This window comes from Bubalus kerabau, chromosome 2 (genome assembly GCF_029407905.1).
Source record: "Bubalus kerabau isolate K-KA32 ecotype Philippines breed swamp buffalo chromosome 2, PCC_UOA_SB_1v2, whole genome shotgun sequence".
Taxonomy (NCBI): domain Eukaryota; kingdom Metazoa; phylum Chordata; class Mammalia; order Artiodactyla; family Bovidae; genus Bubalus; species Bubalus kerabau.
In genome coordinates, this window is record NC_073625.1 from 105,318,965 (window position 1) to 105,346,222 (window position 27,258).

At 39.9% G+C, this 27,258-nt stretch overlaps 1 protein-coding gene across 29 annotated transcripts in view; it reads right to left on the bottom strand.

Annotated features, from left to right (window-relative positions):
* Window positions 1-343: 343 nt before the first annotated feature.
* ZBTB20 (zinc finger and BTB domain containing 20) overlaps window positions 344-27,258 on the bottom strand; it is an 869,429-nt gene continuing 842,514 nt past the window's right edge. For all 29 annotated transcript variants that reach the window (XM_055568256.1, XM_055568236.1, XM_055568251.1 and 26 more), the window contains one exon: window positions 344-26,654. In XM_055568256.1, the coding sequence (XP_055424231.1) occupies window positions 26,233-26,654 (422 nt within the window). In that variant the 3' untranslated portion in view covers window positions 344-26,232. The remainder of the gene's footprint in view (window positions 26,655-27,258) is intronic.

The window sequence follows — 27,258 nt, forward strand, 5'->3', positions numbered from 1 at the left end:
CCTGCAAATAGTTTCATCAATATCACTTTTTTAGATTCCACATATATGCGTTAATATAAATATTTATTTTTCTCTTTCTGACTTAATGTTTTTTCTTTTGTAAGTGTATACACTTGGCTTAAGTTTGAGAAACACTGGTATGGTATATATATCATTGGATTTCTGAAAGCTTGACTTCAAGTACTAGTTTATTAATTGGTTTATATTGAGAAGGACACATATTTCTAAATTTTGTTTCTATAAATAAGTGTACTAATGTTTCATAAAGCAATTGTAGGGATGGTTAAAGTACATGAAGGAAAAACTTTATTAACTGTTAAGTTTCATATGAATAATCTATGTGCCGTTACTATAGATATATAAGCCAGCAAGGAGATCCAACTAGTCCATCCTAAAGGAAATCAGTCCTGAATATTCACTGGAAGGACTGATGCTGACGCTGAAACTCCAATACTTTGGCCACCTGATGCAAAGAAATGACTCATTTGAAAAGACCCTGATGCTGAGCAAGATTGAAGGCAGGAGGAGAAGGGGATGACAGAGGATGAGATGGTTGGATGGCATCACCAACTCAATGGACATGAGTTTGGGCATAAACTCCGGGAGTTGGTGATGGACAGAGAGGCCTGGCATGCTGCAGTCCATAGGGTCGCAAAGAGTTGGACACGACTGAGCGACTGAACTGAACCACATTTTCAACAGGTAGGGAAGAAGCCTAAAGTGTCTGTGGACAATTCACAGAGAGTTCAAAGGCTCTGGGTGAAGTTGGCTGGCATTAACATGTTGCTGAGATTCATAGAAATCAAATAGGGGAAGATCATGCATCAGGAAAATATTTTCTTCCTATTTTTTATTTCCTAGAATATCAGGTGAATTTAGGTGTTTGGTGAGCAAGTTGCAAGAAGTCAATATTTAATTCATAGAGGTCACCTTTCAGCCTAGATTTCTCCCCATCCCAGGTCCATGCCTGGGTCTCTTTGTATTCCTCACACTGGTGGAAATGTCCATCTACCTGCACCTCCTCCAACCTGAAGCCTGCATGTTCCTGAGAGTTCCAGATGGGACTGTTTAGTCCTTGGACCCTTCCTTGATGTACCTGCCCAAGTATCTTTTTGTTAGTTTATAGGGCTTCCCGTGTGGCTCAGCTGGTAAAGAATCCACCTGCAGTGTGTGAGACCTGGGTTTGATCCCTGGGTTGGGAAGATCCCCTGGAGAAGGGAAAGGCTACCTACTCCAGTATTCTGGGCTAGAGAATTCCATGGACTGTATAGTCCATGGGGTCGCAAAGAGTCGGACACGACTGAGTAACTTTCAACAGTAATAATAATAAACTTCCACACCACTGAGAGTTTGAATGGTAGAATCTAACTCTTGACATATATGAATCTTTATTTATTTCTAGTTGTTAAATTTTAAAGTTCACCAGAGCTGAAGCAATTTCCTCCATTTCTTGCAAACACTGCACAGTTTTGAGTGAAATGTAGATGCTTACTGGAGACAGCAAATCTAATTCAGTTGTGATGACTTCACCTGGGACAAACAAGATGTACGTTTTCTCCATTAACCGGCAATTTCCATGAGAATGATGAGGTTCAAGAGCTCTTATGGTAGCGTATGAGAAAGAGCCTATGGAGCAAATAGGAGATCTTTGGGAGTCCCCAGATGAAGACATATTTTGAGCCATGAGTTTTCTTTGAATACGAAGATACAGGGATAGATGGGCACAGTGTCATATAAGGTTGGTTATTTCCACAGTAGGCAGAGAGATACTGGTACAAGGAGAAGGGGGAAAAGGTGAATCAATTTAGGTAACAGTAAATGAGCCATAGGGCTTCCCGCTGGTTAAGAACCTGCCTGCCAAGCGGGAGATGTGGACTTGATCCCTGGGTTTGGAAGATCGCCTGGAGGAGGAAATGGCAACCTACTACAGTATTCTTGCCTGGAAAATTCTGTGGACAGAGGAGAATGGCAGGCGATAGTCTATGGGGTTGCAAAGAGTCAGATGTGACTTACTGACTAAGCAACAAGTACAACAGCCAACGGTCCGTGTGCACTTGCGAGGTGTTGTCAGGAGGCCCAGCTGGCCTCATATTTCCCCAAAGTGGTTTCCGTATCATCGATCCTGGAATTCTTGCTTATCATAGCAAGAGGGTGGATATGTTGAGAATTTTTCGGGCCCTTTAGGTTTAATCCTCAATTTGGATCATCTCAGACTAGACCCAGGCCACACTGTATGAAAGAATGTGTAAAAACAGTGCCACCATATAAAGAAGACACAATAGGAAACCAAGAGAAGAGTTTTTTTTTTTTTTTAATTATTCCTTCATATTCAAACTTCACAAACAGTGTGAACTTGTACAATACCTCAGAAAGTGAAACTTACAAAAAAAGTGCTGGTAACATTTAAAAAAAAAACAACAAAAACCCCAAAAAACAAACATCATTCTTAGCAACATCAATTACTCTTCCACACAAAACAGAAACCTTGTAAAATTTATTTTCGTATTTTTAAGGCGTAATACTTCCGTATAAAGTATATGCAAGAGATAAAACTTCACAGTATTCCAAAATGTCACAATAATAATAATAATAATATAGTATAATGAAGCGCTACAGTTAATTTTCTTTTTTTGAATGTTTTTTTCCTGTTTAAATAACAAATACAAGTCACAGGTAAATATACGTGAGAAAAATACGAGGCTAATATTAAATGGCAGGTAAGGATACTGTCACTGTAAGAAAAAACTGGCAGGATGTGTGTATTTAGTCTATATTTTAAAGCACTTGATAGAAAAGGCGTATGCAAGGTTTTTCAAAACAAGTTTTTGTTTGTTTGTTTGATAACTGACAACAATTTAAGAGTATAATGAGGAAAAAAAAAAAGGAACAAACTCCCTCTCAAAACTATTGACCTGCTCATTCCAAACCACATGTATATATTGACGGGTGGATGGGTGTGTGTGTTCGTGTTTCCATGGGTTGAACGGTACACAGACTGATACAACAGTGTCCCTTGCCCACCTGCAAGGATTGGAGGGGACAATCTCTGCGGTCATCAAGCCTAGGTTCCTCGTGGGAAATTATTCTTTCAGTTTAAAGATCTCTTTTTCCTTGCCTCTTCTTCTTTTCAAACTCCTCCCCAATCCCCAGGTCCTCAGACTGAAAAGACAATCTGGTTAGAAAAGTTGCCCTCCATTCAAGATTCACTGGGAAATAGAAACCGCGTAAACAGTGACAACCACACAAGACACTGAAAATACCACTTGGACGAATGAGTATGTTTGTGTATGTGGTGTGTGTGCGTGTGTGTGTGTGTGTGTACAGTAGCAATTGCAAAAAAGGGACCATGTTCCTTTCCATACTAAGATACAATGTGATAAGAAACATTTCTGTGCAGGGAATACGGTTTCTTCGAATCTTATCACAACACTGTGGCGGGAAGATCAGGAAACGGGTTCACCTTTCAGCAGTCACCACAGTAAACTTCATTGAAACACGCAGGCCCGCCCTCTAGTCTGTGCGCATGCGTGTGTTAACAGCTAGCCATTCAGCCAACAGGTAACAGAAAGACAGCAGATAGCAAAACACGTCAATAAGGTGCTCAAAGAAAAAAGTGGCACCCATTCCTTGAATGGGTGGCCACATTAAGGTGCTTCAAAAAAGGTTTTTTGTTTTTTTTTTTTTCAGTTTTATTTCAAACATTAAGAGTACTGGTTTGCAAATGGTAGTTCTGAGTCAGGCCAAGGGTTTTGAGATTTCTGACTTCTTCCACTGAAAAGGGCTTTCGCTGTAGTCGTTTTGTTCAGTTTTGTTGTGGGTCATTTGAGTTAAAGAAAATTTAATAGCCGAAAACTGAAATCAAATCAACATGACAAAAAGAAATAGGTGAAATGGTATAGAACATTACTGCATTCCCATTGGATCAAGATGGTTTCGCCCATTTTTCCTCTTTCACTAACACTGTTCCTTTTTTTCTTTGTTACAATCCATTCCTTGTGAACATACAGAAATGACCAAAGTCACTGCAAGTGGCTGTTTTTATTTTTTGTGATCTGTTGCAAGAGTCCAACCTTGTTTCCTCTGCTGCTGTTTGTGTAGCATCTGGTTTTGTAATGAGCATCTGGATTTATGTGCATGTGTGTATATATGCACATATACACACCTATACATGTATAATATATACACTATATATATATGGATATATATAGGAAGTGTGTATACATTTATACATAATATAGTGTATATCGTTTCAACTGGAGATAAACTGAACTGGGTTCAGACACTAGCACATGTTTATCTTTCCCCTGCCCCCTCTGTACATTTTAAACAGTCTGGAGCTTTTATTTATTTTTTTAAAGTGCATTTTCAATGCAGAATGACTGTAATCCAATGATTTCTTGGAAAACATTTTTGATGAGAAAAATCTGACGGTTTTCAGCCCCCAGTAAGAGAAACCCGGGTTCGGTCGTGCCAGGGGCTGACGTGGCAGTGCCAGGCTTGTGCCTGAGTGATTACTGGGCGTTCTGGACTCCGGGCACCTCAGTAGCAGCAGCAGCAGCACCTTTGGGAGAAGGCAGAGATAGAAGAGGAAGGAGGAAGGAAAGCTCAGGTGAGGAAGGATGAGTTTGCGGCGTGTTACAGGTCAGAAATGCTCACCATGTATGGATGTGTGCAGTTCCTGCTCGGCTTCGGCTAAGAGATGCCATCTAGTCCCCTCCCCACCAGTGGACACCAGCCTCCCCACGCTCCGCCCGCTCCAGCATTGCCCGGGCGTCCCCACTCCCCAGGCTGACTTTGGGTCAGCTCCATGTGGGGATTTGAGTGCCAGCGTCCAGTAGGAATAAGGCACCAGAGAAATCAAAATGTTACAAAAAAGATGCAAAACCCCGTTTCAAAGAGCCTCTCCCATTGCTCCGTTAAAATATTGCATGTGATACCATTCGTGTGTAAAATGTGTCAAATGCAGTCTCTGAAAGGAACTGGAGGCCTGTCAGCACCAGAGATCTTTAGGAATGCACCCTTTGTCGAAACACACCCACGCCCCCCACCCCCATGCCCACCCCACGCCACATGCATAAGCACCAGATTGGGAGAACAAGGTTGTGCGCCATTGCTCACCTCATTTTTGAGAAGGATCAAAGAAGTCTATGAAATCAAATTTTCAGGAATTGCTCAAAAATTAAATGGGTGTAGGCTGTCATGTATCTGGTTACTGGATGCTCTAAATGTCCAAAGAATATGATTAAGGGGTTGAAATCTTTGTACTGACGTTTGGGGAAATGTGCTAAACAAAAATTACTTCCTAAATGACACCCAAGTCCTCCCCCACTAACATTTCAACCTCCTCTATTGTTTAAATGCTGTAAAATAAAGAAGAGGTTCATCTAGCTATAAAAGGAAAAAATGAAGGCACATGATTTTATTCGGTCCCACAATCCTTAAGAAAAATGGTATTTTGCAAGTATGTGTGTCTGTGTGTGTCTGTGTGTACACGTGCACACAGGTATGAAATGGGAGACCAAGGGCCATTGGGGCAGTCAAAGGAAAGTTGGAAAAGGAGAAGAGGGAATTTCAAGACAGAGAGAAGAAAGGAGAAAGGAGGAAATGGAGGCCTCTCTTCAGCTTTCTGTCACAGACAGTCTCCAGATTTGGCTGCTTTTGGGTCCAGAACGAAATTCATTTGTCTTGGTCTAGAAAGTGCCCCCAGTTTAAATATCTCCAGTTAATCATGTTACAGCTTTTGGTGTTTCCCTTTTCCCTTCCCTCCAGCCAAATGATTAAAAAAAAAATCACAGTTTTAAAAAATTATTTTCTCAATGTTGAAAAAATATGGAAAAGCTATTGAACAGCCTTAGGGCACTCTGCCTCTCCATCTTCACAGTGAGCAGATGGATAGACAAGCCACAGAGACAAAGATGAGGCAGGCAAGCTCCCTTGTGCTAGAGGTCCCTTGCCTCACCTTCCCCAGGGCTGGGGGGCCCTTCATAGCATCCACAGCATTTTCTTTCAACTGGATCCTCCCTACCCCACCCCATCCACGGAAGGTGGGCTGCTGAGAGAGGTGAAGCCATTGCACAGAGCAGAGGTCTTAGAAGACAAGGATGGAGGTGATAGGGGTTGGGAGCTCTCCCCTCAGGCAGGTCAGCACGGCCCTTGGGCAGGATGGGAAAACTGCCCACTGGCAAGTTGAAGCCGCACTCACACGGACTTCATGACCCTTCAACTCTCATCTTTATGCCTCTGTGGCCTCAGAGTTGGCTCCCAGTCCTTAAGAAGGCAATGATCCAAGACAGAGAGGCGGAGTCAACCGGCTGTGTCATACCAAAAAGGGCTACGGACAGTGGGATTTCATAAAGAAATTTAACTTTGGTTTTCCAACTTTTTCAAACCATAAAAATTAAAGCAGGGCTTCAGTGGCTTCCATCATCCGACAGCTGTTACATTTTTCTCATTTGGCAAGGCTAAGGCGGGGGGGAAGAGAAAAGGGGTTTCCCATAATTGGTTGAAGACACAGGGTGGTAAAATGCTTCCACACTTAAACTCACAGTCCAGTGTTTTTGACATTTCATAAATAGCTTTTTTTTTCTCTAAAAAAAGAATAAAACAAGAACAATCCCTTTACTTACTCATCTGAAACAAAATAAACAGCAGTGGGTACAAACTTCTTCTTGTAACAATTACAAAAAACAACAATATAATCCCAACTTTTAACACGCATCTTGAATCAGTTATTTTTTTTTTTTAACCTCAAAACTGCAGCATATCCTTAAGGGCAAACTTTTCGATTAGTTTTTTTCTTTTTTTTTTTTTAAATAATGTCTTCACCAAAAAAACAGTCTTGTACCAATAAAATGCATTCAAAAATAGAAAATATTACACAACAAAAATATGTATCCTTCCTTTCCAAAAAAGATTCTTCACAAAAAAATGTAGAAAAAATTCCAACAATTTTTTTCCTCTCCTAAACATTAACTTTCAGTCTAGGGCACGATTATTTATTGATTTAAATGTCTGCTTTTGCATAAAACATGGAAGATGCAAAACAATTACTGTATAAGGTTTGTGAAGTTACGTCTACTCCCACCCCAACTCTAAAACAAAACAAAACCAGAAAAACCCAGCAAACATTAAACAAAAGATACAGCTGGTTGACTAGGAAAAAAAAAATCTGTTTCCTTTCACTGTGCATTTGTATGGGTTAACTGGCTCTCTCAGTGTCTGGGAATGCTCAAGAAGGGAGATCAGATTGGAGTCAAGAGGCTCTTTAGCATGAGCTGATGTTCTGAGAATCCTTTACAGTCTCCCATGTCATGGGCTTACCTGCTGCAAATCCTCAAGGAGAAAAGAAACATCCTGCCTGAGGATGGGCAGAGGACTAAGCTGTGTCCACACTTGTACTGTACAAATACCTCTACACAAGCCAGTTTCTCCATCATAGCACGTTTTTCTTCCCCCTTACAATAGAGCTTAAGCCTAGAAGAAAAGGCAACAGAGAGCTCCAGTGGTGTGTGGAAGGCTGGGGCCGTCTTCTCTGTAGCCACCTTGCCCACATTGAACCAGTTTGGGCATTAACTATAACAATAACGAGATCTCTAATCTTAACGGAATGTCCTATTTTCCCATCCCCACCGAATCCAGGTATCTTTTTAATTTCAAATGTTGTAGCTTTTAAACGATTTATTTTTTCTTATTTGATGGTATTTCTCTTTCATGTGGGAAGTATTTTGTATGGTGTTTTCAGTACAAATAGATTTTTTTTCCCCCTATTACTTACTTGGTTGCTGGTTTTTTCTCTGCGGTTTCTGTTCTGTTTTGTTTCTGATTTTTTAACAGTGAAATATGTCCAATTTTATTTCCAGTGCATTAAACAAATTTTAAATTAAAAGAAGAAATAAAACTTTCCCCCCATCCTTGTAAAGGAAACGACTGGTAAAAGTACAATATAATAAAATCAGGCATTGCCAAAAACAGCATGATGTGCAACCTCAATTACATTAAAGAAAAACAAACAGACAAACAAGAATTATAAAACATAAGCATGAAGGAGCCAAGACTATGTAATCCCAACTATGGTATGACTGGCAAGCACTGGTTAAAATAGGTAAGGCTACTCTTAGATTTCTAACTCGACATAGTTAACCACTGCTCTTCGGTCTTTTCCTTCTTAATCTTTCACTCACTAGTTCTTTATATCTTTAAAATGAACAAATTTGTTTTTATATTTTTGGTCTACAGTAGAATTACATATTAATAATATAATAAACAGATACTTCATTAACAGATTGGTACTGCATTCATGTGGGGAAAATAGAAAAAAAGCACTCACAGAAACATAGCAAATGGACTCTATTCTCATAAAAATAACCACAAATATGATAGAAATTATCATCAGGGCAACAGATTCAACTGAAAACAGGGCAAAAAAGAGATATTTGGGGTAATACAAACTCCTGACAAGTATGCCCTAGAATTGCAGCCTCCAAACCTTTCCCATGATTTCCACCTTTCTATAGGATCACTCACAATTCAAATGGAAATGGAAACAAAAGGAAAAAAAAGTGGAGAGGTGATTGAGCAAGCCAAAGCTTCCAAGTTATCTTAGTTGACTGGTCAAGACCAGCTGGAGAGCATTCGAGAAACTGGTAGGCCACAAGGGAGACACTGATGGTATTTGTTTTTAATTTTGGAGGGGTTCCCAGACCACTGTTAAAGAGAGAAACCAAGGAACCAAATAATTCTTCTGGTACCATATATTGAAATGAAATATAATTCCAATAGAGAAGATATGCAGGTGAGTTGGAAAAGAAGAGAGAGGAGAAATAGGCAACCTTTGGGCACCACCTCCCTTTGTTTTCTTCAACACGTTGGTTTCCTTCTTTCTGAGCATCCTTTAGGATTAGCTCTGGGTCCCAATGTCCTCTGAGCAAACATGCATCAGCTCAGCTTTTGACATGACATCTATGCCTACTGGCTTCCCCAAGGGCTCAATGGCTGTGCAGCCTCCCCACCCCCATGCCTTTTATGAAGGAGAGAAGGGTTACAAAGCTGTAATGACAGAAGCCTTTCCACTAACCATTCCTACTTGATGGTTAATTCACACCGATGGTCCAGTGTGGGAATAAAATAAGAAGGAAAACAATTGATAAGAGCTGAGCTTGGTAATCAACAAGTGTGAAGTTGCTTCCAGGAAAAAAAAAGAAGAAGAAGACAAAGAAATGGGATCAGTCAGAAAATACTGCTTTTGGTTTCTTTTCACTTGGAACTATCCTTGATTTTCTCTCATTCAGTCGCTCCAGTTTAACGTTTAGAATCTAGTGCAAATATCATCACATCACAGCATTCCAGGAGCAATACCCTATCCCTTCATCCTAGGGGAGTATTATCCCTTCAGACCTCCTCAGGAGACTGGGGCAATGATCCAGGAAAGCATAACTAAACAGATTATTAACCTAGTACTTGCTACAACAAGAAAGGCACTATCACAACAGACCAGCCTCAGCATTTTCCTTGCCATGGGCATGGATGTTTTAACCCCTCCAGCAACCACAATGAAACCCAAACTGTGGCTTTTCCAGTACTTGAATTCATTGGCCAGTTATCCGATTTCCCTATTGGCCCTGGCTGTTGGCTCCAGCCACGCAGAGCAACGACCTGCTCTGTGTACGCGCTGCCCCATGTTTCACCAATGATCCTTGTTTGGTTCTTAATGATTTAGCTCACTCTCTTCCATGGAAGTTTCTTTCTCTCCATCAGTCTCCAGGTCATGACTCTTTTAAAGACTAGTTTACAGTGTCAAGTACTATCGTATATTTTTTTCCCCTATTTTTTTTAAACTTCTAACCAATCCCTAAGTCATAGAGACAATTCAGTAGCTCCTCTAACAACAAGTCTCCTGTTATATATCACTGTGAACAGAAAGAAAACCTAAGTATCATCACTTGACCACCAAAGCATATCCCTTGAGCCTGTTCTATTTCTTTTGCCTTGTAAGAAAGGAAGTGGGGCTCTAGAGATTAAAATCTTTGGTGACAAAACTGGAGTGGGTATGCAAGTTTTAAGGAAGAAGTTATTTTCCAAAAGCCTCAAGAGAAGTATCCTAGGACAGTTAATGTGAATATATTTTAAAAGGTCAATTATTTCTGTGTATAACTTTGGTTTGGTACAGTCAGTATCTTCTCAGTGCTTACCCAAAACATATCTCTAAGTATCTGTTAAGAGCTCTGAATTTCGAGTTTCTTATTTAAAAGGGAGAGAATACTTTGAGTGCTGAAGGGATCGCTTACATTAGTTCTGAAAGCTCTAAATGGAGTCTTCTGCCTAGCAAGGCTGACAGCTTCCTTAAAAAAATTTCAACTTGGAAAAGTAGATTTGGATGGATACTAAGAGGGAGAGAGAAAGACAGGTATCACCCAAGAATTTTCCACATTGATGCCCCAACATGTGACAGTGATAGAGAAATTCAACAATACCCATTGATACGAGTTGTGATCCTTTCCTACTGAACCAGAATCTTCAAAGCTGTCACCTTGGATACTGGAAGAGTCCTTCAGCATCTTCACTCTCCTATTATTATTCCCTACACAATCCATTACTTTTCCTGTGGTGAAAGATTCTTTTATTAATAGTCACTAAAGAGCTGTCAAATTCTAATTATTTCTGAGATTTACAAAGGCAATAAAAATAAATCAAATAAAGGAATACTGAAAACAAAACAAAACAAAAACCAATCCAACTTCAAAACTAGGCTTTTAGGCACTGTTAAGGTCTTCTGTTTTAGAAAGGATAGTCTCTGATGGAGCAGCTAGTAAGTAGGTTCCAATTAATCCTCCAACTCTTCCTCCAATTTCAAAGGTGGCCTAGCTTGTTTCAAAATAAACCTTTCACCTCACTGGTTTTCATGTTTATTGCACTGTTCCCTTACTGTCATCTTAAAGGATTTTTACCACATGCATGGCCTTCCTCTTTGGTTAGCCTGATCTAGGTTTCACCCAGTGATGAAAAAGCATGCTCAGGCTGAAAGGATACCTCCAGTACAGACAAGGTGAGGTTTTTCTGAAAGGAGGCCCTACCCCTGGCCGAGGTGAAGACTTCCCTGTCACCTCTGTTGGCTTCCTCACCATTGAAACTTTTACTGAAAGCTTAGTTGGAGACAACGTTGGGCAAACTTCTCCTTTTAAACATCTTCAATGTACAGTACTAACTCAGCTTCTTTATAATAAGAAAACAGATCCTATCAGCATGGCAAGTGCTAGGCCTGATCAAAGTTGGCAGATTCCACAGATTCTCACCAACCTCGATAAGACCGAGCATGATGAAAACAACCCTCCGTTTCTGTGGTGCTTCTAGTTTCGTAACTTGCATCTTTCTTTCCCATACCTCACACACTCTCTCCCGGCACAAGTAAATACGTTTCAGTAGTGCAATGCAGTGCAGTCATATTTATTTAGTGCAAAACAAAAACAAAAACAAAAACAAAACCAGAAAGCCCTATTACAGACCCAAGCTCAACCCTAAACAACACTTACTAAAAGTTACCAGTGCCACAAAAGTGGGGAATTCAGTCTGCACCTCACACTCCTGTGAGTCATCTCTTTTGTTGTCCCTGTTTGTTTCCAAGGAAAGAAACAACTAGCAAACACCTAGGCATTATTCTGTAAAATGTTAAGCCAATAGGCAGAATATAAAGGGAAGGAGTTGAGTTGAAACCAAGGATAGTATTTAGAAGAGGAAAATAGCTATTTAATGCAAAGGTCAGTAGTGGTTTTTATTGAATGGTTTTCATCATGTCAAATGGCTCCGATGCTAAAGGGAATAGGTACAGAAAAAGATAAAGCTTTCCTGTTTCCCAAAACACGGTCCTAAATTTAACAGTGCTGGGTTCTTATTTTTGAATAGTGCAATCAGCTTTTCCTCAAGGGCTCCAGGCAGCAGCCACCTTACCTAACATAAATAGAGATACTAAGAGCACTCACTTTTTCACATTGACCTCATCTCTCACCTCAATCTTGTCCTGTCCACTTTTTCTGACTTCACATAAATACAGATCTACATACACATACACAGAAATTCTCAAGGCCCCTCTCAGGATGATACATTGAAAACGGGTACAAATAGCTCAATGACACACTAACACAAAAAGTACAATTATTAAATATAAAAGTGAATTATTACACCAAAATTGAGTCTGCATTGTACCTCTTCTAATATTATTAAGAAAAGAAAAATTCATAGCAGGATGTCTGATGGAGCTTACTTTTTGCTTGAGATTCATCTGGACTTAGTTTGGGATATGGGAGTACTGAGTGATTTTGGAGACAGGCTTTGCCTTTGACCATCCTCTAGCATCATTCTCTCCAGTTTGTCTGGGTCTCCACCCTCCAGGTGTAAGTCTGCTTGTCTGCACATACCCACACATACCCTGGAAGTCTCAGGAGAATCAATATGCAGTTTAGAATAGATTCTAGAAACATTTGGCAGGGTGGGGTGGAGGGGTCAGCACACTCAAAGTACTTTGAAACAGTATGTTCCCACAGAGTTTCTTGATTCTGTCAATTTCTTGCCTTGGTTTGCCATGAGGATTATGAAGAGACTCTACTTTCATTTACTCTGAAAACCACAATTCTTTTAACAATAGAGCAAAAAACTAAATTTAATTAGATGTATGAGAGTTACCCTTAATGTATATCTCAATAGGCCCCTGGGAAAATGTAATCAATGGGACAAAGGAAGAGGTTTAAATGATGACAACGCTTTTGAGAATTCTCTCCTTCAAATCTACATATAGATCGCTTCAAATCAAAGTTTGTGCCAGGGGCAGAGTAACTCACCTTACTTTTCAAAGAACCCTCTGGTAGTGAACATATACTAAGCACTTTGGTCTATGTCTAAATCTTGTATCAGATTTGACCATTATTTTATTGTCAGTTCTTTCTGCATAAGCCCCAGAAAGCAGAGTTAGGAATAGGGGCAAAGTCTATAATTTCTCTTATATGGGTTTGATAGTATTAAGAGAAGTCTTAAATCACAAAGAAATGAGGTTAATTCTTAGGCTGATAATAGTGAGAATGGGCGAGAATGGCAAAGGGTAAATGGTGCTGACTTTCCTTGCTAACTCTAAGAACTGGCTTCAGGAATCCAGAACTGTATCAAATTTAGTCCCATCACATGGTCCTGTTTTCCCTCTTTGCTTTTCCTCTGTTCACTTAATTGAAATTGCAATTATTTTAAAGATTCAGCCATGAATGCAAATTATAGCACAAAAGACAGGTTATAAAAAGGTTGTCGGGCTATCTGTAAATTGAGTTGAGTTGAGAACAGTATGCTTGTATGCTTTCAAATGAAGCAATACAATTTCCTCTTTTTTTTTTTTTTAGTTTCTAATTTGGTTTTTCCTTCTTGTATAGTGGTGTGAATATGCATGGGTGAAGTACTGACAATGCCAATCTCCCTCTGTGATTGTCACCTCCAGCGCCGGGTTAAGGACATGTGAGGCAATGGAGGACTGATGTTTCACCATTTATGACTTTGTGAACACACGCAGTTTTGAAATGAAGAGAACAGAAATCTGAACAATTATAGCAATCCATAGATCCACTCGTTTTGTCATTAGTAGTATTCTCTTTTTCTTTTCTGGTGATTCTGTACTATAGTAATAAAAAATATCCAAAGGGGGTTTTCATTACATTATCCTCAGCCTTATTTCCAAAATTTGAGGAGGCAATAAGATTTGTAGTGTGTAACTCTATGACCTTCCTCTGCAATCAATTCCCATAAGTTTAGGTAAATGGGGTTTCTTTTGCAAGGAATAGCATTTATTTTAACTATTCTACCCTCAAAGTGAAGAGAGAATTTTTCTCCTCAAAGTTCTCAGGTGCTACTAGAAAAGGAAGATAAGCTTTTCATGGAGAAAAGACTCCTTAATGATAGAATGGAAGGCTTTTCATTCTAAGAGGGAAAGGAGTAAGATAAAAGTGGGCAGTGATTTGACTGATGCCTAGGGCCAGGAACAGTATCAAATTAAAGAATCAAAACTTGACTGTCTTGAGAAGAAAGAGATAAAGGCTAACAAACAAATCAACAAACAAACTTTACTAAAATACACATTCCTCCAGTTTCAGGTTTCTAAAAAGTAATAATTATGCTTAAATCAAGGTTTACAGATAGCAAACAACTGTTTTAATGTGTACAAGTATTATCCCTTTGCTTTACTATGTTAGTTTCACTTTCTTTGAAGGAATTGTATCTGTGCACACTTGTCCTAAAGTCCAGTGCAGAAAATAAACTGGTTTGTTACCAGCCTCAATCTCAGAACATTTCCTAAGCTATATTTGCAAATCCTAAAACTACGTATCTGTAAAATTAGATGCAGAGTTCCTGAAATGCATTGTGGTGGTGGTGGGGACAGGGGGAGAAAGCAAGCATTTTATGGAGGGAAAAAAAGGACATCCCTTCTTGTCCTCCCAAATATATACTATCATGTTTCTGACCATTATTTTGCTGCATTAGTTACCATTAGGGCTTCTGACAGATGTCAGCTTAGAAAAGTAGGATGCTTGAAAGCAATAAGAAATTCACGTCCTGGACTAGCTAGATTAAACAGGATTTAGACATTAATCTAGACTCATGCAGAGGCTGTGGTGAAAAATCCAGTGTCTTGGGGCTAGAGCTCTTCTTGGAGAGCTAAAGGAACAATGGTAAGAAGGCATCCTGAAAAAAAAAAAAAAAAAAAAAGAAGGCATCCTGGGGGAATCCTGGTGATAAACTGGACCAGGTAGAACCTACAGAACCAGATCCTCTCCTCCTCCACATTATACTTTAAATGATGGCATTCAGGATTTAAAAGAGAGTCTTTTATTCTTTCAGAAGTTAATGCCTGAGGAGAGGAATACTTTAGATGAAGAGCACTGTAAAAAATAGAGTCAGAAGGGACGAAGGAAGAGAAGGAGATCGGAATGATGGGGAGAACATGTTCAATTAAAATGAGTCATAAGCAACATAATACCGATTTTAAGAAGTGTTGGTTTCCTATTACATTCATGACTCAGAGTCTTTTGAATCTCTTTATTTCATCGTTCTCTAAGGTGTGAGATGATGTTAACAATTGGTTTGATTACAGTAAAAGCTGGGTCAAGCCTCAAATCAAATTCAGACTCCATTTCTGACATGAATGTTGCTTCTGTTTGTCAACAGGTAAAGCAAGAAATGAAAGCATACCCCTGGGTGCTCAAAACCTTTAGGTAGCACTCTAAAGGCCACAGAATGGTCCTCCCAAGAGCAGCGAGCCAAAGCAGTATCACAGTAAGTGTTGGACTTTCAGGTCAAGAAAGACTGTGTTATAGAGTTGTTTGGACTGTGTCTTAAACATCCTGTAAAGGGGTAGAGCCAGAACTCTATGGGTCTTTGGGACAATGCTCTGGCAACTAGATGGGAGTAACTCATTGAAATGAGACCTAGCATGATGACCACCAAGTCACATGGTGAATGCTTAGGTACTAGGGAGTGTATTACATGGCTCTTCAAGTATCTGATCTGCCCTAATATTATTCTATTTAAGCACAGGTTAACTTTACCTTTTAAAAAACATCTGGTTGCAAAATAGACATTTTAGAAACTTTAGGAATCCTTTCATCCCTTAGTAAATTACTGCTTAAAGTTCTAAACCAATCAACAATTGTTTTTCAAAAAGATAAATGCAAGAAAAAAATTCTTTCTAATTGTCTCCTATGCCTTTGAGTGAAAGTGGCTTTACTTGTTTTAGAAGAGCTCATTAAGGCTTGAATAGTTATCAAAATTATTCTGAAATGTGACCCCTTTCATTAGATTTCGCTAGGTCTAGACTCTGGCAACTATGTCATTTGGCTAAATATTAGTAGGAGTCAAAGAATCATCATTGATGATTTTTTTTTTCTCCCCCTCAGAAATGGTCTACTCATATCATGAATTCGAACACTGTGGTATTTAAGAAAAGAGGGAAAAAAAAAAAAAGCCAGAAAATATTTTTCTCTTTATCTTTGGCCAGATGTGAAGGTGAAAAGAATTCATGACCTCAGCTAATACGGCTGACATTTAAAACTGTGACTCAGGTCCTCCCACTCTCAAAAGAATATTGATAACTTTGAAGGCCTGAAAGTACAGTGAAGGCATGCTTCACTCTGCCTACAAGTCTGCTGAGCTCACTTGCGACAATGTTCGTTCACCACATAAAGCTTAAAGAAGGACATTCAGAAGGGGGCGGGGGAAGGGAGGGAGACGAGCCCTCAGGGTTCATGATGACTTTCTTTTTTTTTTTTTTTAATTTTATTTTATTTTTAAACTTTACATAATTGTATTAGTTTCATATCAAAATGAATCCGCCACAGGTATACATGTCATGATGACTTTCTTAAGGCAGTGAGGAGAGGAACAGGTAAAGCATTAAAGAGAAACAAGAAATAATAATAATTAAAAGGAAAAAAGAGTGAGGAAAAGGAAAGAGAAAAATAGTGCAGTTCATACAGTTTGGGTATCAAGGGGTCCGAGGCAAAAGAACAGCTCCTCTCACCCTCAACTCACAATTATGGGCTTCCCTGGTGGCTCAGTTGGTAAAGAATCTGCCTGCAATGCAGGAGACCCGTGTTTGATCCCTGGGTTGGGAAAATTCCCTGGAGAAGGAAATGGCAACCCACTCCAGTATTCTTGCCTGGAGAATTCCATGGGCAGAGGAGTCTGGCGGGCTACAGTCCACGGGATGGGAAAGAGTCAGACACGACTGTGCGACTAACTTTCACTTTCTTTTCAGTAGAAATATATGTAGTTGAGAACTTTGGAGAAACAGATGGATAATTTGCTTTTGGACTCAATACTCCTTCCAAGCAGATCAGAGCAGGTAGTTCCTTAATGAGTACTGGGAGTGGAGGGCAAGGAGGGAGTTGGATAAGAAACGGGGCAGGGGGGGACTTGTTGGAGGGGCTGTACAGGAGAATGGGGTGGGATTCGAAAATAAACATTTACTAGAAAAGATGAAAGGGAGAAATTGGTGTTACACTGAGAGGCCTTAATAGCCGTTCAGTGTGGGAAGGGCTCTCACGCTGAGTATGGTGAACAGCTGTTTTCATCTTGTCCTGAATGTGGAGCTGGTCTCAGGCACCCAGGATAGATGTGAAGTTTATCCATCCGTGGGTTGTCTAGGCACTATGTTGAGTAGCTGAAGGAAGCTGAAGAAGCTCTTTATCTAAAATTACTGTTTGAAAATACTTCTTGCTAGGGAAACAGGATGCCTATTTCTGATGTTTCCATGGGGGCCTTAAAGAAGGAAGGCGCCAAGTCCCCACCTTAGCAGACAACTGGAGATGCTGAGGGTGACAGAGTATCTACACATTTCTGAGTTCTAGTTCTATCAGCCTCTGTCACGAAAAAGTCCCTCAAATTCTGATTTTATTAAAAAAAACTCCTAGGAAAATGAATATTATATTGCTAAGCTGCCTCCAGGGAAGCACAGAAGACAAGTTAAAATAATTGCAGGCATACTGAAAACAGAAAGGAGTCAGTAAAGAGCTAGTATTAAAAATCAGTATTTGAAAATACAGTTGGGACAACTAGGCATTTAACTGCCTCTTCTTCTCAGATGAGCAGCCCTTTGAAATGCAGCCTGTAACTGTTGGCCAGATCATATGGAGGTTACGTGGCCCCTTGGTCATATTTTTAAAAGCAAATATAGACAGTGACAGTCCTAGAGGGGATCACAGATACATTCATATGCACTTCTTTTGTTCTTCAGATATTGAGAGGGTCAGCTAAACAAGATCACTTTGACTATGAATCTCTTTGTGTCAACCATACTTAACAAAGTTTTCACTTTCCTACATTTGCTAAGTCCGAGCTTAAAAAAAAAATTCTAAAATCCTGTAAAGACAATACTGAAGCTGATAATATAAAAAGCAAACTAGAGCAGTCATGATTATTATTAAATGCACCAGATTAACTGCAGCAGGTTGGTGATGGGTGATAAATGTGAAGAAATAATATTTCAATCAACTTGTGATTGTAGGCAGATTCAAAAGGAAAAATGAATATAATGTAATATATATTTCAATATAGAGTTGTTATATATAATGTGTATGTTCTAGCTTTCAGAAATACTGCAATGTAGTGTACTGTACTTAAGTAAGCATACCTAAATAGTAACTGATATTCTTCCACGAAGTCACTAGTACTGTTAATTAAAAAAAAAAATTCATTTTTTTTTCCAGTAAAAAGAAATACCTATGGTTACAGTCACAGACTTCTTTTGGATATAGAAAGACAATATACATTTTAAAAAATAATAACAACAAAAAAGATTGTAAGTAGCCTTACTTAATGGGAGAGGGGGAAAGGTCACCAAAATAGAAGAGGAAAGAAAATGTCCTCTGAATTCTGTGAGCAGAAATAATCCACATGTCATAAAAAATAAGAAGCCACCTAATAAAAGAAGGGTGTGGGAGTGGAGAAAACTGAATTCGACTGTTTCCAGGCCACCCTTCAAAGTCAGCTGTGAGAGCCAGGTCCGTTGGTTCAGAACAGTCCACTAGAGCGCATTCTACTTTAATGTTTGAGCTGGGCAAGAGCCGTCAATTCTTAGAGATTACCAAAAAAGATTCTTCTGAGAGTCTATTGGTCTGCTAGACATGGTAAACAACCCACTCCTGGAAAGACTTCGGCAAAGGCCACACTGGTTTCAGGAGACACAGTTTATGAATGATGATGGTTTCCTGCAGATGCAGGCAGGATTAAGGAAGCTTTAGTCTGGGAGTCAAACTCACAAGTGGGTGGGTGTTTGTGCGCATACACTGGGTTGCATAGAGGAAAGGAATGGAGGCCTTTGAGCCACGGAAGGGCTCAGGCCAAAGTCTGTACGGGCCTTGCCTGTCTGGCCCCGGTGCCCCTCCTCCACAGGAAACCTGGGCGAGAGGGGGGTGCCCCAGACTGCTCTCCCTCTTGTCTACTTGCCAGTGGAGGACATCTGTTCTACCTTCTTCTGGAGGAGAGCAGCCTGTCACCGTGGGTTCGTTGTGGATCCAACAAGCTGCCTTTGTTTCTCCCAACTCTGACATGCTGCAAAAAGCAACAGAGTGGGCAGGTGACTGGTTCCTGGGAAGGGAGCCACCAGCCTTGAGCGCAATGGTGGGAAGAGGCAACCGTATCTATGCACCAGGACCTATGCCTGTGTGTGCTTTGTTTGAGATGCACACACGACCAGACTATAGCAAGCACACACGCAAAGACACATGTCCACACACACGTCAATAAACCCCATAGAAGCGCAGTTGGTTACATGCACTCAACTTCACACAAGCATATTCAAGTTTCTCATGAAAGCGGTATACAGAAATCACTGATGGTTGGGCTCCTTCAGAATGTCCTAAAGCCTCATCACAGACTGGACAGCACTAACGCATCCAACTAAGGCAACAGAGCAGAAGATACGTGAGACCTCTGACCAACTGGAAATTCCAGACTCTATCTTGTTGTCACCGGGGAATATGAACGTGGAACAGTTTTGTACTGAGAGCACCTCACCCTGCGTGTGTACATGCATAATGTATACTCATTTACAGACATTTTGGACAGCAGCTGTGACATACTAGATGGGTTAAGTCCCTTTCATTACTAGAATCTACATATAAATTGCAATGATTTTGCTGGGCAGTGACAAACTTCTGTTGCAACAGTAGTAGAAACAGATGTCTCCTAGGGGGTTAATTTTTTTTTTTTTCTGTCTTGGGTGTATTAGAATCTCATTGAAGCATTTTGAATCAAGGAAACCACTGAATTTGAAAGAGGGCTAGTTAGGGACTTTTTACACTCTAATTAGGTATCGCAAAAGCCAGGACTCCAATAACTGTAGCTAGATTTTCCCTACGATCTGCAGATTGTGCTCCTTCATTGAAGATTTGAAAGTTGTGAGTTTGCATTTAAACAAAAAGCCACCAGATAAACCAGATGCTCACTGAAACTGAGAAAAAAAAAAAAGTTTAGCGATATACACTGTACAGGAAGAGAAAGCTTTTTGTTGCGATTGTTCTCCCTGCTAAGGAAATGATTCAAACTAGCATCTTAGGCACCTGTGATCATGTCTCACGGGACTCACTATTTAGCTAATAGGATGTCTATTTTACATCCAGCCCAGACCTATGTTACTGAAATAGGATAAGAAATAGCAGCCATTCCTAAAAGCAGCCAGTTCCATACATGTTTGGTGCCTCCCTGTAAAGTCACTGTTTCCATAGTCTTCAGTCATGAATAGGGCTCAGTTTTGCGATAATGCAACCATTAAAAGGCAAGAAAGGGTTACGTCTTCACACCCTTCCAATCTCTCTATTTCTGTTCTCTTCCCTGGGCTTTCTGATTTAAGGCAGTAATTCTTTACTATAAGTGGCTTCCTGTGAAAATACCTTAACTGAGGTCACTTCAGATTAGATTTAGTCTGAAATTATTCAGTTTTTGGAGCAATAGGCTGGGCCTGAAGAAACACTGGAATCCAGGCATTTTTGGTCAGCAGTGTGGAAAAATGATGTTTCTTGTTTCAACACAGGGCATTTCTACCCCTCATGCAGTGAAATACATAGTTGTGAAAAGGGACCCATGCTGTGCAGCCCTCATCTTCTACCTCTTCAGCCTAGAAAGGATCCAAACAGACCCTCGTGCTTCACACTGTTTCCTGGGATCTATTCACGTGCACCACCGACTGCTGCAGAGTCAGCATTCTGTAGATACTCAGAGACTGAGCAAGGTCTTTGGGGTGTTTTGGTCAGGTTAATCATTTGAGTATCTAGTACTAGAAATGATGCTTTGGGTTAGTAGTTCCCAGGCTCTGTGTTTACAGGAACACTGAGTCACCACAGCTTTCCTTCTTGGGGACGTTGATGCAGCATCACAAATGGCAACTCTGCACAAAGAGCTGTTGGGAATGTTCTCTCCAGAGCAAGAGCTCCTCTGTGCCCCTTTTTTGTCTCCATTTGCAGCCCGAGCACCAAGGCAGAGATTGTTTTGAAAGTTTGCCCCGTGCCATCTATTTCCTGGGCACCTAGGAGAAGAGCCCCTTTCTCTGCGAGAACACAGAAGGGGAAGCAGCTGCGGCCGCCCCTCTGCAAGGTTGCACTTGGCCTTGGGGAGCCTGGTGCAGCTCAAGCACCCTCTTCACACACTAGGCACCGAGGGGCACTGGGTTGCCTGGCTCTTCTGTGGAATCAGGGAGTCTATTGAAATTCTAGTGCGCCCTTCCTTTTGTTTGACACCAAGTCACATGGTTGTGTCTTCAGTGTCCTGCTTTTCTCTTTATAAAATCTTTCTCTGGGGGACAAAATTGGCCATTTAAATAAAGTTCTTTTATAGTGAGTGTAGAGGTTTCTCAGAGCCAGAAATCACTCAAAAGAAAGTCTGTTGACCCTACTCGTGGAAAACCCCAGAGCTTTCTCTAAATACATCTTGCCAAACCTCCTAGTTTTGTGATTGGATGCTTTCTGGCTTCGGATTATTGGGTGCTGAATACATTTTGCAAACCTTCTGTTCTCTTCCCCATGGCTCCCAGGTCCCTGGACTTCAACTCATGACTACATTAAAGAATTCTTTTATACAATGTCTTTTAAGTCAGGTCACAACAGACAGGGCACCCCCTCCCTTCTCCTAAATTCCAAGGGCATCTCAGGTGGTGCCTGCTCCTCCTTTGCACGTACTGTTGGTGTACTTGGACGATGGGGGAACAGGAAGTCTTCAGGACCAGTGTGAAACTAACACACCCAGAGGAAACCTTTTCTCTTTTCATATCACAATGCATGCATTCTAACTGCTCATGAGTTAGAAGTTTTCTTGGTCCTTATACAATGTTGGGCTGATACAAAACAAAACCCTGTGACTTTTAAACAAAGTAAATTCAAGTCTTTCTTTCTAAGGCTAGGAGCTACTGTGACCTCCAAGATGCCTAGGAAGAAATGGGCTTCAGCCTGAACAACAGCAGGAAATTATCCACGACACTTACTCATAGAGCATTAGGAATCTGGGGAAGAAAAAGTCTGTAAAATTGTATTAAAAGCTAAAGTTTACAATGCAAACTATATAGTAAGAAATATTTTGATATAGAAATTTTCATTTCAGATTCTTTTTTGTCCTGGCTTATTTCTCAACCTTTTCCCCTGTGTAGATTTCTATCAGATCCATGTGTCCCAATTTCTTCCCTCTTTTGGGTTCTATTTTACTTACTGGGAGTTAGGGGGGTGGGTACAATTATTAGCATTTATTATATTAATGGGGCAAAATTGCCTGTTCTGTGAAGATGCTACTGATGTTTTAGAGTTAGGACATTTTATTTTTCATAAACTACATCTAAATGTCTTGAGATAAACATTCTCCTTTGACTTTTCTCCTTTCCCTTGTCCAGCTAATCCAGTTTTAAATCATAAATTGCTTAAAAAAAAAAAGTACTTTTCCATACCAGTTCTTATTCCCTGTACTTATCCTAAGAGGTCTTATATCTGGAACATTTGATTCCATTACATCTATTTTTTTTTTCCTGGCTACTGAAAATTTTCTTTTTTAAAAGCACTCATTAACATCCCAGCATGACGTTTGAAATGTAAGAAGACTGTTGGATTTGAAACTAGAAAATAAAAAAGAATCCATGCTTATCTTCTATTCTTAAAGCAAAATGTTTCCCCTTTCCTAAGATGTTGGTGATTATTTAATTTAAAAGGAAGGATTGATAAACTAAAAGCTCCTTTATCCTTTTGAAACAGGTACAGACTGGTTTATTTCCCCTAATGTAGGTCAGTTAGGAAAGCAGCTCTTTCAGAGACCAGAGTATGGAGTAATGACCCCACAGCAAGTTCCCTCTCCCCAAACTTACATCTCCAACTTCAGTTTAGCTTCTTCCTTTCTCCAGAGGACAATCTGTCAACTGTTTTGGACTATGAGATGTCTGGGAGGAATATACACACAGTAAGAAAAAGTCTACTGCTATGTAAACCTGGATAGCACATATCATTAAAATGATTACCTCATTAAGAATTCTTTAGGGGTCCTCCAACATTTAAAAAACAGAGAGAGAAATACTTCATTTGAAGGGGAAGGATGAATATTAGGGTTTAAACTCAACTGGAATTTTTTTCCCCTACATGTTCTAGAACAAAAGGTAAATTTTAACCCAATTGCTTAGTTTTTTTATGTGACAAATCAACATTTAGGCAAATGGGTCTCCCTCAGATTTGAGAAGCAAATAGCTGAATGTGGTCCATACTGGCACCCAGGATCAAGTTTCTGGGGATCTTATAATGTTGTCTACTTTGCTAAGATTTGAGTACGGACACCATTTTAAACCAGCTACTGTCAAATAATTCAAAATATTTTAAAGTGGCTCTTGACCTTCTTCCATTTGTAACATATGCTGAGTGATTTCATGTCATTTTCCTTTAGATTAAAAAGATCTTTTTTAATGTCAAATTTTTTTCTGTATTACATCATGGGTTGAATGACTTGTTTTTCAAAATATCAAAATTCTATGACATGGTTAATTAACTAATGCTCCCTCTGTTGGTAGCAGGTGGAAATACTGGAGTCTAAGATAGCTACTTCAAAAAGCACAATTAGCAAAAGAAAATGGACTTTTTCTGATTTCTGAAGCTGTTTCCCACCAGCTTTTAAAACAGGTCAATTTTGGATACATAGTTTGTGGTAGGACTCCTCTTAGAAATCAGGATGGGCAATACTTGAAGGTCAGTTAATCATCCATGGCTACATTAAAATTTCTAGCAAAATATTTACTGAATTAAGGACCAAGGACCAAATCAAACTCACATATACGCCAGTTGTACTAACCTTACTAATTATCAGCAAAAACTTATGGAAAAGATACAAGTGAACCAATACTAAAATAATGAGTAAAACCAATTTAGTTATTACACAGTTGCTTCCCTTGGAAGATTTCTCCCCATTTGTTGCACAGTTTTTATTTTTTATTTTTTATAAATAAGTTGCTGATAGGAAAATTAAATGCAAATGCAAAGTAATTTTGAAACTGAGATACATCTTTCCTTCTTTTTTTTTTAACTGTAGTTTAGTGTTTCTGCTTTGTTTAAAGATATACTTTCCCCCTTACAGGTATTAAAATATGCCCAGCAGTGAAATCACCTTTGGAGTTTTTATAAGGTTTAAGAATTCCTATGTTTGAGTTGGAATCCCTTTAGGACACTGTCTATAATGGAAAAATCTCTATTCTGATACCTTAATCAGGACCGAGGAGAGAAATCTCAACTAGGAAGAGAGAGTGGCATCTAAGATGATGCAATGAATTGGTGGTCTTCCAGACGATGGATGTTGGGCATCTGGGAGATTTTTGTTAGTTTCTTTAAAACCTTACCAACAAGCAAGGATTGACAAGGCATCTAAGGAATAATCATCTTATTTAGCCCTCTCAACCAGGGTGGGAACAGAAACTGATCTTTGAAAGGAAGAAAGTGATTGTAGCATTGAGGCATCCTGATCTGCAACAGGCTTCTGATAATGCCATTCTCTGCAGTTGTGAAGGGTGAGGAGGGACAGCAGAGTTTCGTGAACTCCTCCTCCCGGCTGACCACAAAAGGACCCATTTGTCAAGACTTTAGAGTACTAGTGTTTCATCAAAGAAAAAAGGTAAAGTCAATAGAAATTCTAGAATCACAAGATCTCAATGAAACTTTCAGAGAAGCAAGACATCTGTTTCTGAACGATAAAGTCCCTCCCGTGAAAAAGAACAGAATTCTAGATGAATTGGTGAAAAAAATATTCAGTGGAGCAACATAAGCTTGCTAAAAGTTGAAAAACTACATATCAAAATACAAAGCAGCAGTTCAAATTACAGCAGGGATGGGCTGGCCAGAGGCCCTCAACCCAGGCAACACTTAAAATAATAAAAATTAAGAAAAATTTAAAAAAATATGAAGAAAATATCCTTCCTCTCTTTCAAATATAACTTTAATTGCCTTTTATTCTTTCTATCTGGAAGCAGTATCGCTAACCTTAACAGTCTTGACTTACCAAAAAATATATATATGTGTGTGAAATAAAATAAAAGAGAAGGGATTGGTGGCAGTGTATGCAAAACCGAAATGAAAAAAAGAAATTACTTTTAACAATCTCACTTTTTTTGTATTTTTTTTTTACACAAATACTGTTGTAAATATATTAAAAAAATCAGCATTCTATCTGGTAAACGTCACTTTTGCCCCTCTATAAAATTTTGAATTAAAAAAGCCTCAAGAACTTTTTATTATTCCCCCCACCCTCCATTTCTCTTTCTTTTTCTCTTCCACAAGAATATATCCTGACACTTTTTTTTTTTTTTTTTGCAAAGATTGTTGGAAAGAATCCTTCTCTTGTACCTAGAAACATAGGTGCAAACCTCTGATATCTTTGTTTTATCTGCATTCCTGCCTTTCATGAAAGTCCCTCTTGATTGTGCTGAGGCTGGAGCTCAGCGAAGACACTGAATAAATACGATAGCCACTGTTGCTTGATGCTTGTCCAAGTCTTCCTGGCTTCTGCTGAAAGGGGGGTGTGGAGAAGGTGGGCCAAGGTGTGTGGACCCAGCAGAATCTGGGGGAGAAGCCTGCCATTTGCCTTCCCCACACCATCAAACCTACACCCCCTCCCACCCCCACAGCCCTTTTTACAGAAATCAGACAACGTGGCAGGTGGAAAAGAGCAGGGCCTTCCCTCTGGGTTTTCAACCAGAAAGTGATATATTCCACAGTTTTAAATGGTTACTGTGAAGTCCAAGCGGCCAGAATTGTGAAAATGTCCACTGAAACACTGCAAGCGGTGTACTTAAAGACAGTAGGCCTTTTAGATTTTGTTATATATTTTTGTAGTGCTCTTCACAAGTGAAAAAAAAAATTTTTTTTTTTTACTTTTTTTTTTTTCTAAAGATTTTTTTGTAAAGAAGGGTTGTATTTAGAGGCCAGTAGCTAGAGATCCAACCAGTGGACCTCCGAAGCACTACCAGGCCTTAAGGCCACCATCCAAGGGAGGCTGGGAGAACTATCACTCCCCCCGAGCCTCCAGAAATGTAATGTACCAGCAGGCAAAAAACAGTTCTTCATGTAGTACAAAATGAAACGAAACAAAAACAAAAACAGAAAGTAAAAACGAAACCAAAACATTTCTTAAATTCTAGTGCCATAGCTTTTTTGTTTGTTTCTTTTTTGTTGTTTTGTTTTGTTCATAAGAAAGAGAGAAAGATACTACTTATCCATCAGACACGTGCATCCTCATGTGGTCGTTGAACTGCTCGATTTGGTCAAACTTTGCTGGACAGACGGAGCAGACATAGGTGGTCCCCTCCGTGCAGGCCACCACCCCGGGGGGGCCAGCGCGGGACCCCGGGGGTGTGCCCGCAGGAGGGGTCCCGTTGCTGGCACTGTGCAGGGCCACGTGTCGCTCCAGGAGGGTCTTGTGGGAGAACTTCTTTTTGCAGATGTAGCACTCATAGGACTTCTCGCCCCGGTGGAGGCGCATGTGCACGTTGAGGGAGCTCTTCTGGGTGAAGCGCTTGTTGCAGATGCTACACTGGTACGCCCTCACTCCCGTGTGTGTTACCATGTGCTTGATAAGGTAATCCTTTAAGGAGAAGGAGCGCCAGCAGATGCTGCATTGGTGGGGCTTCTCACCTGGCCACAGGGGAAAGACAGCAGGCAGAACGAACAGAGCAAGACACAGCCAGGGAGGGAGAACAAGAGACAGAGAAACAAGACAACAGAAAACAAAAACAAAAACATTAAAAGAAAATCTGATTGGTTAAGGGAGCACCCCTGATGGAAAAGATCCAGTCCTTCCTGGACTCTCACGTTCTGAGAAACCTTGCTTCAAGGTGCTGCCAGGGAAGTCTAGACTGCTTCAGGTCCCCATGCCAGAAAATGGTTCTCTTGGAAAGCTACATGACATTCTCCAGTAAAAGTCTTCTAAGATCATTCTGTGGAGAGAGAGAGTGCTACTTCAAGGGGCTCACTTTCAATGCCTTCATTAGCTGTATGTCTGCTATTTGCATCATCAAGCACATAAGAAATAAGAGAGAGAAAAGTTCTTTGGAAACATAGGGATCTCTAGAATCTTTGGGAACTAAGGACGGTGGTGACATAGCTTGCCTCTCTGGGGACAATAATCATTTCCAGTATTTTGTCTAGCAAATGCACTCGTGCCTTGATCATAGGTCTGGAAAATATTGGTTTTTTAGGAATAAGTCATTCTAAAGAGCTATGCCTTTGATTTTTTAAA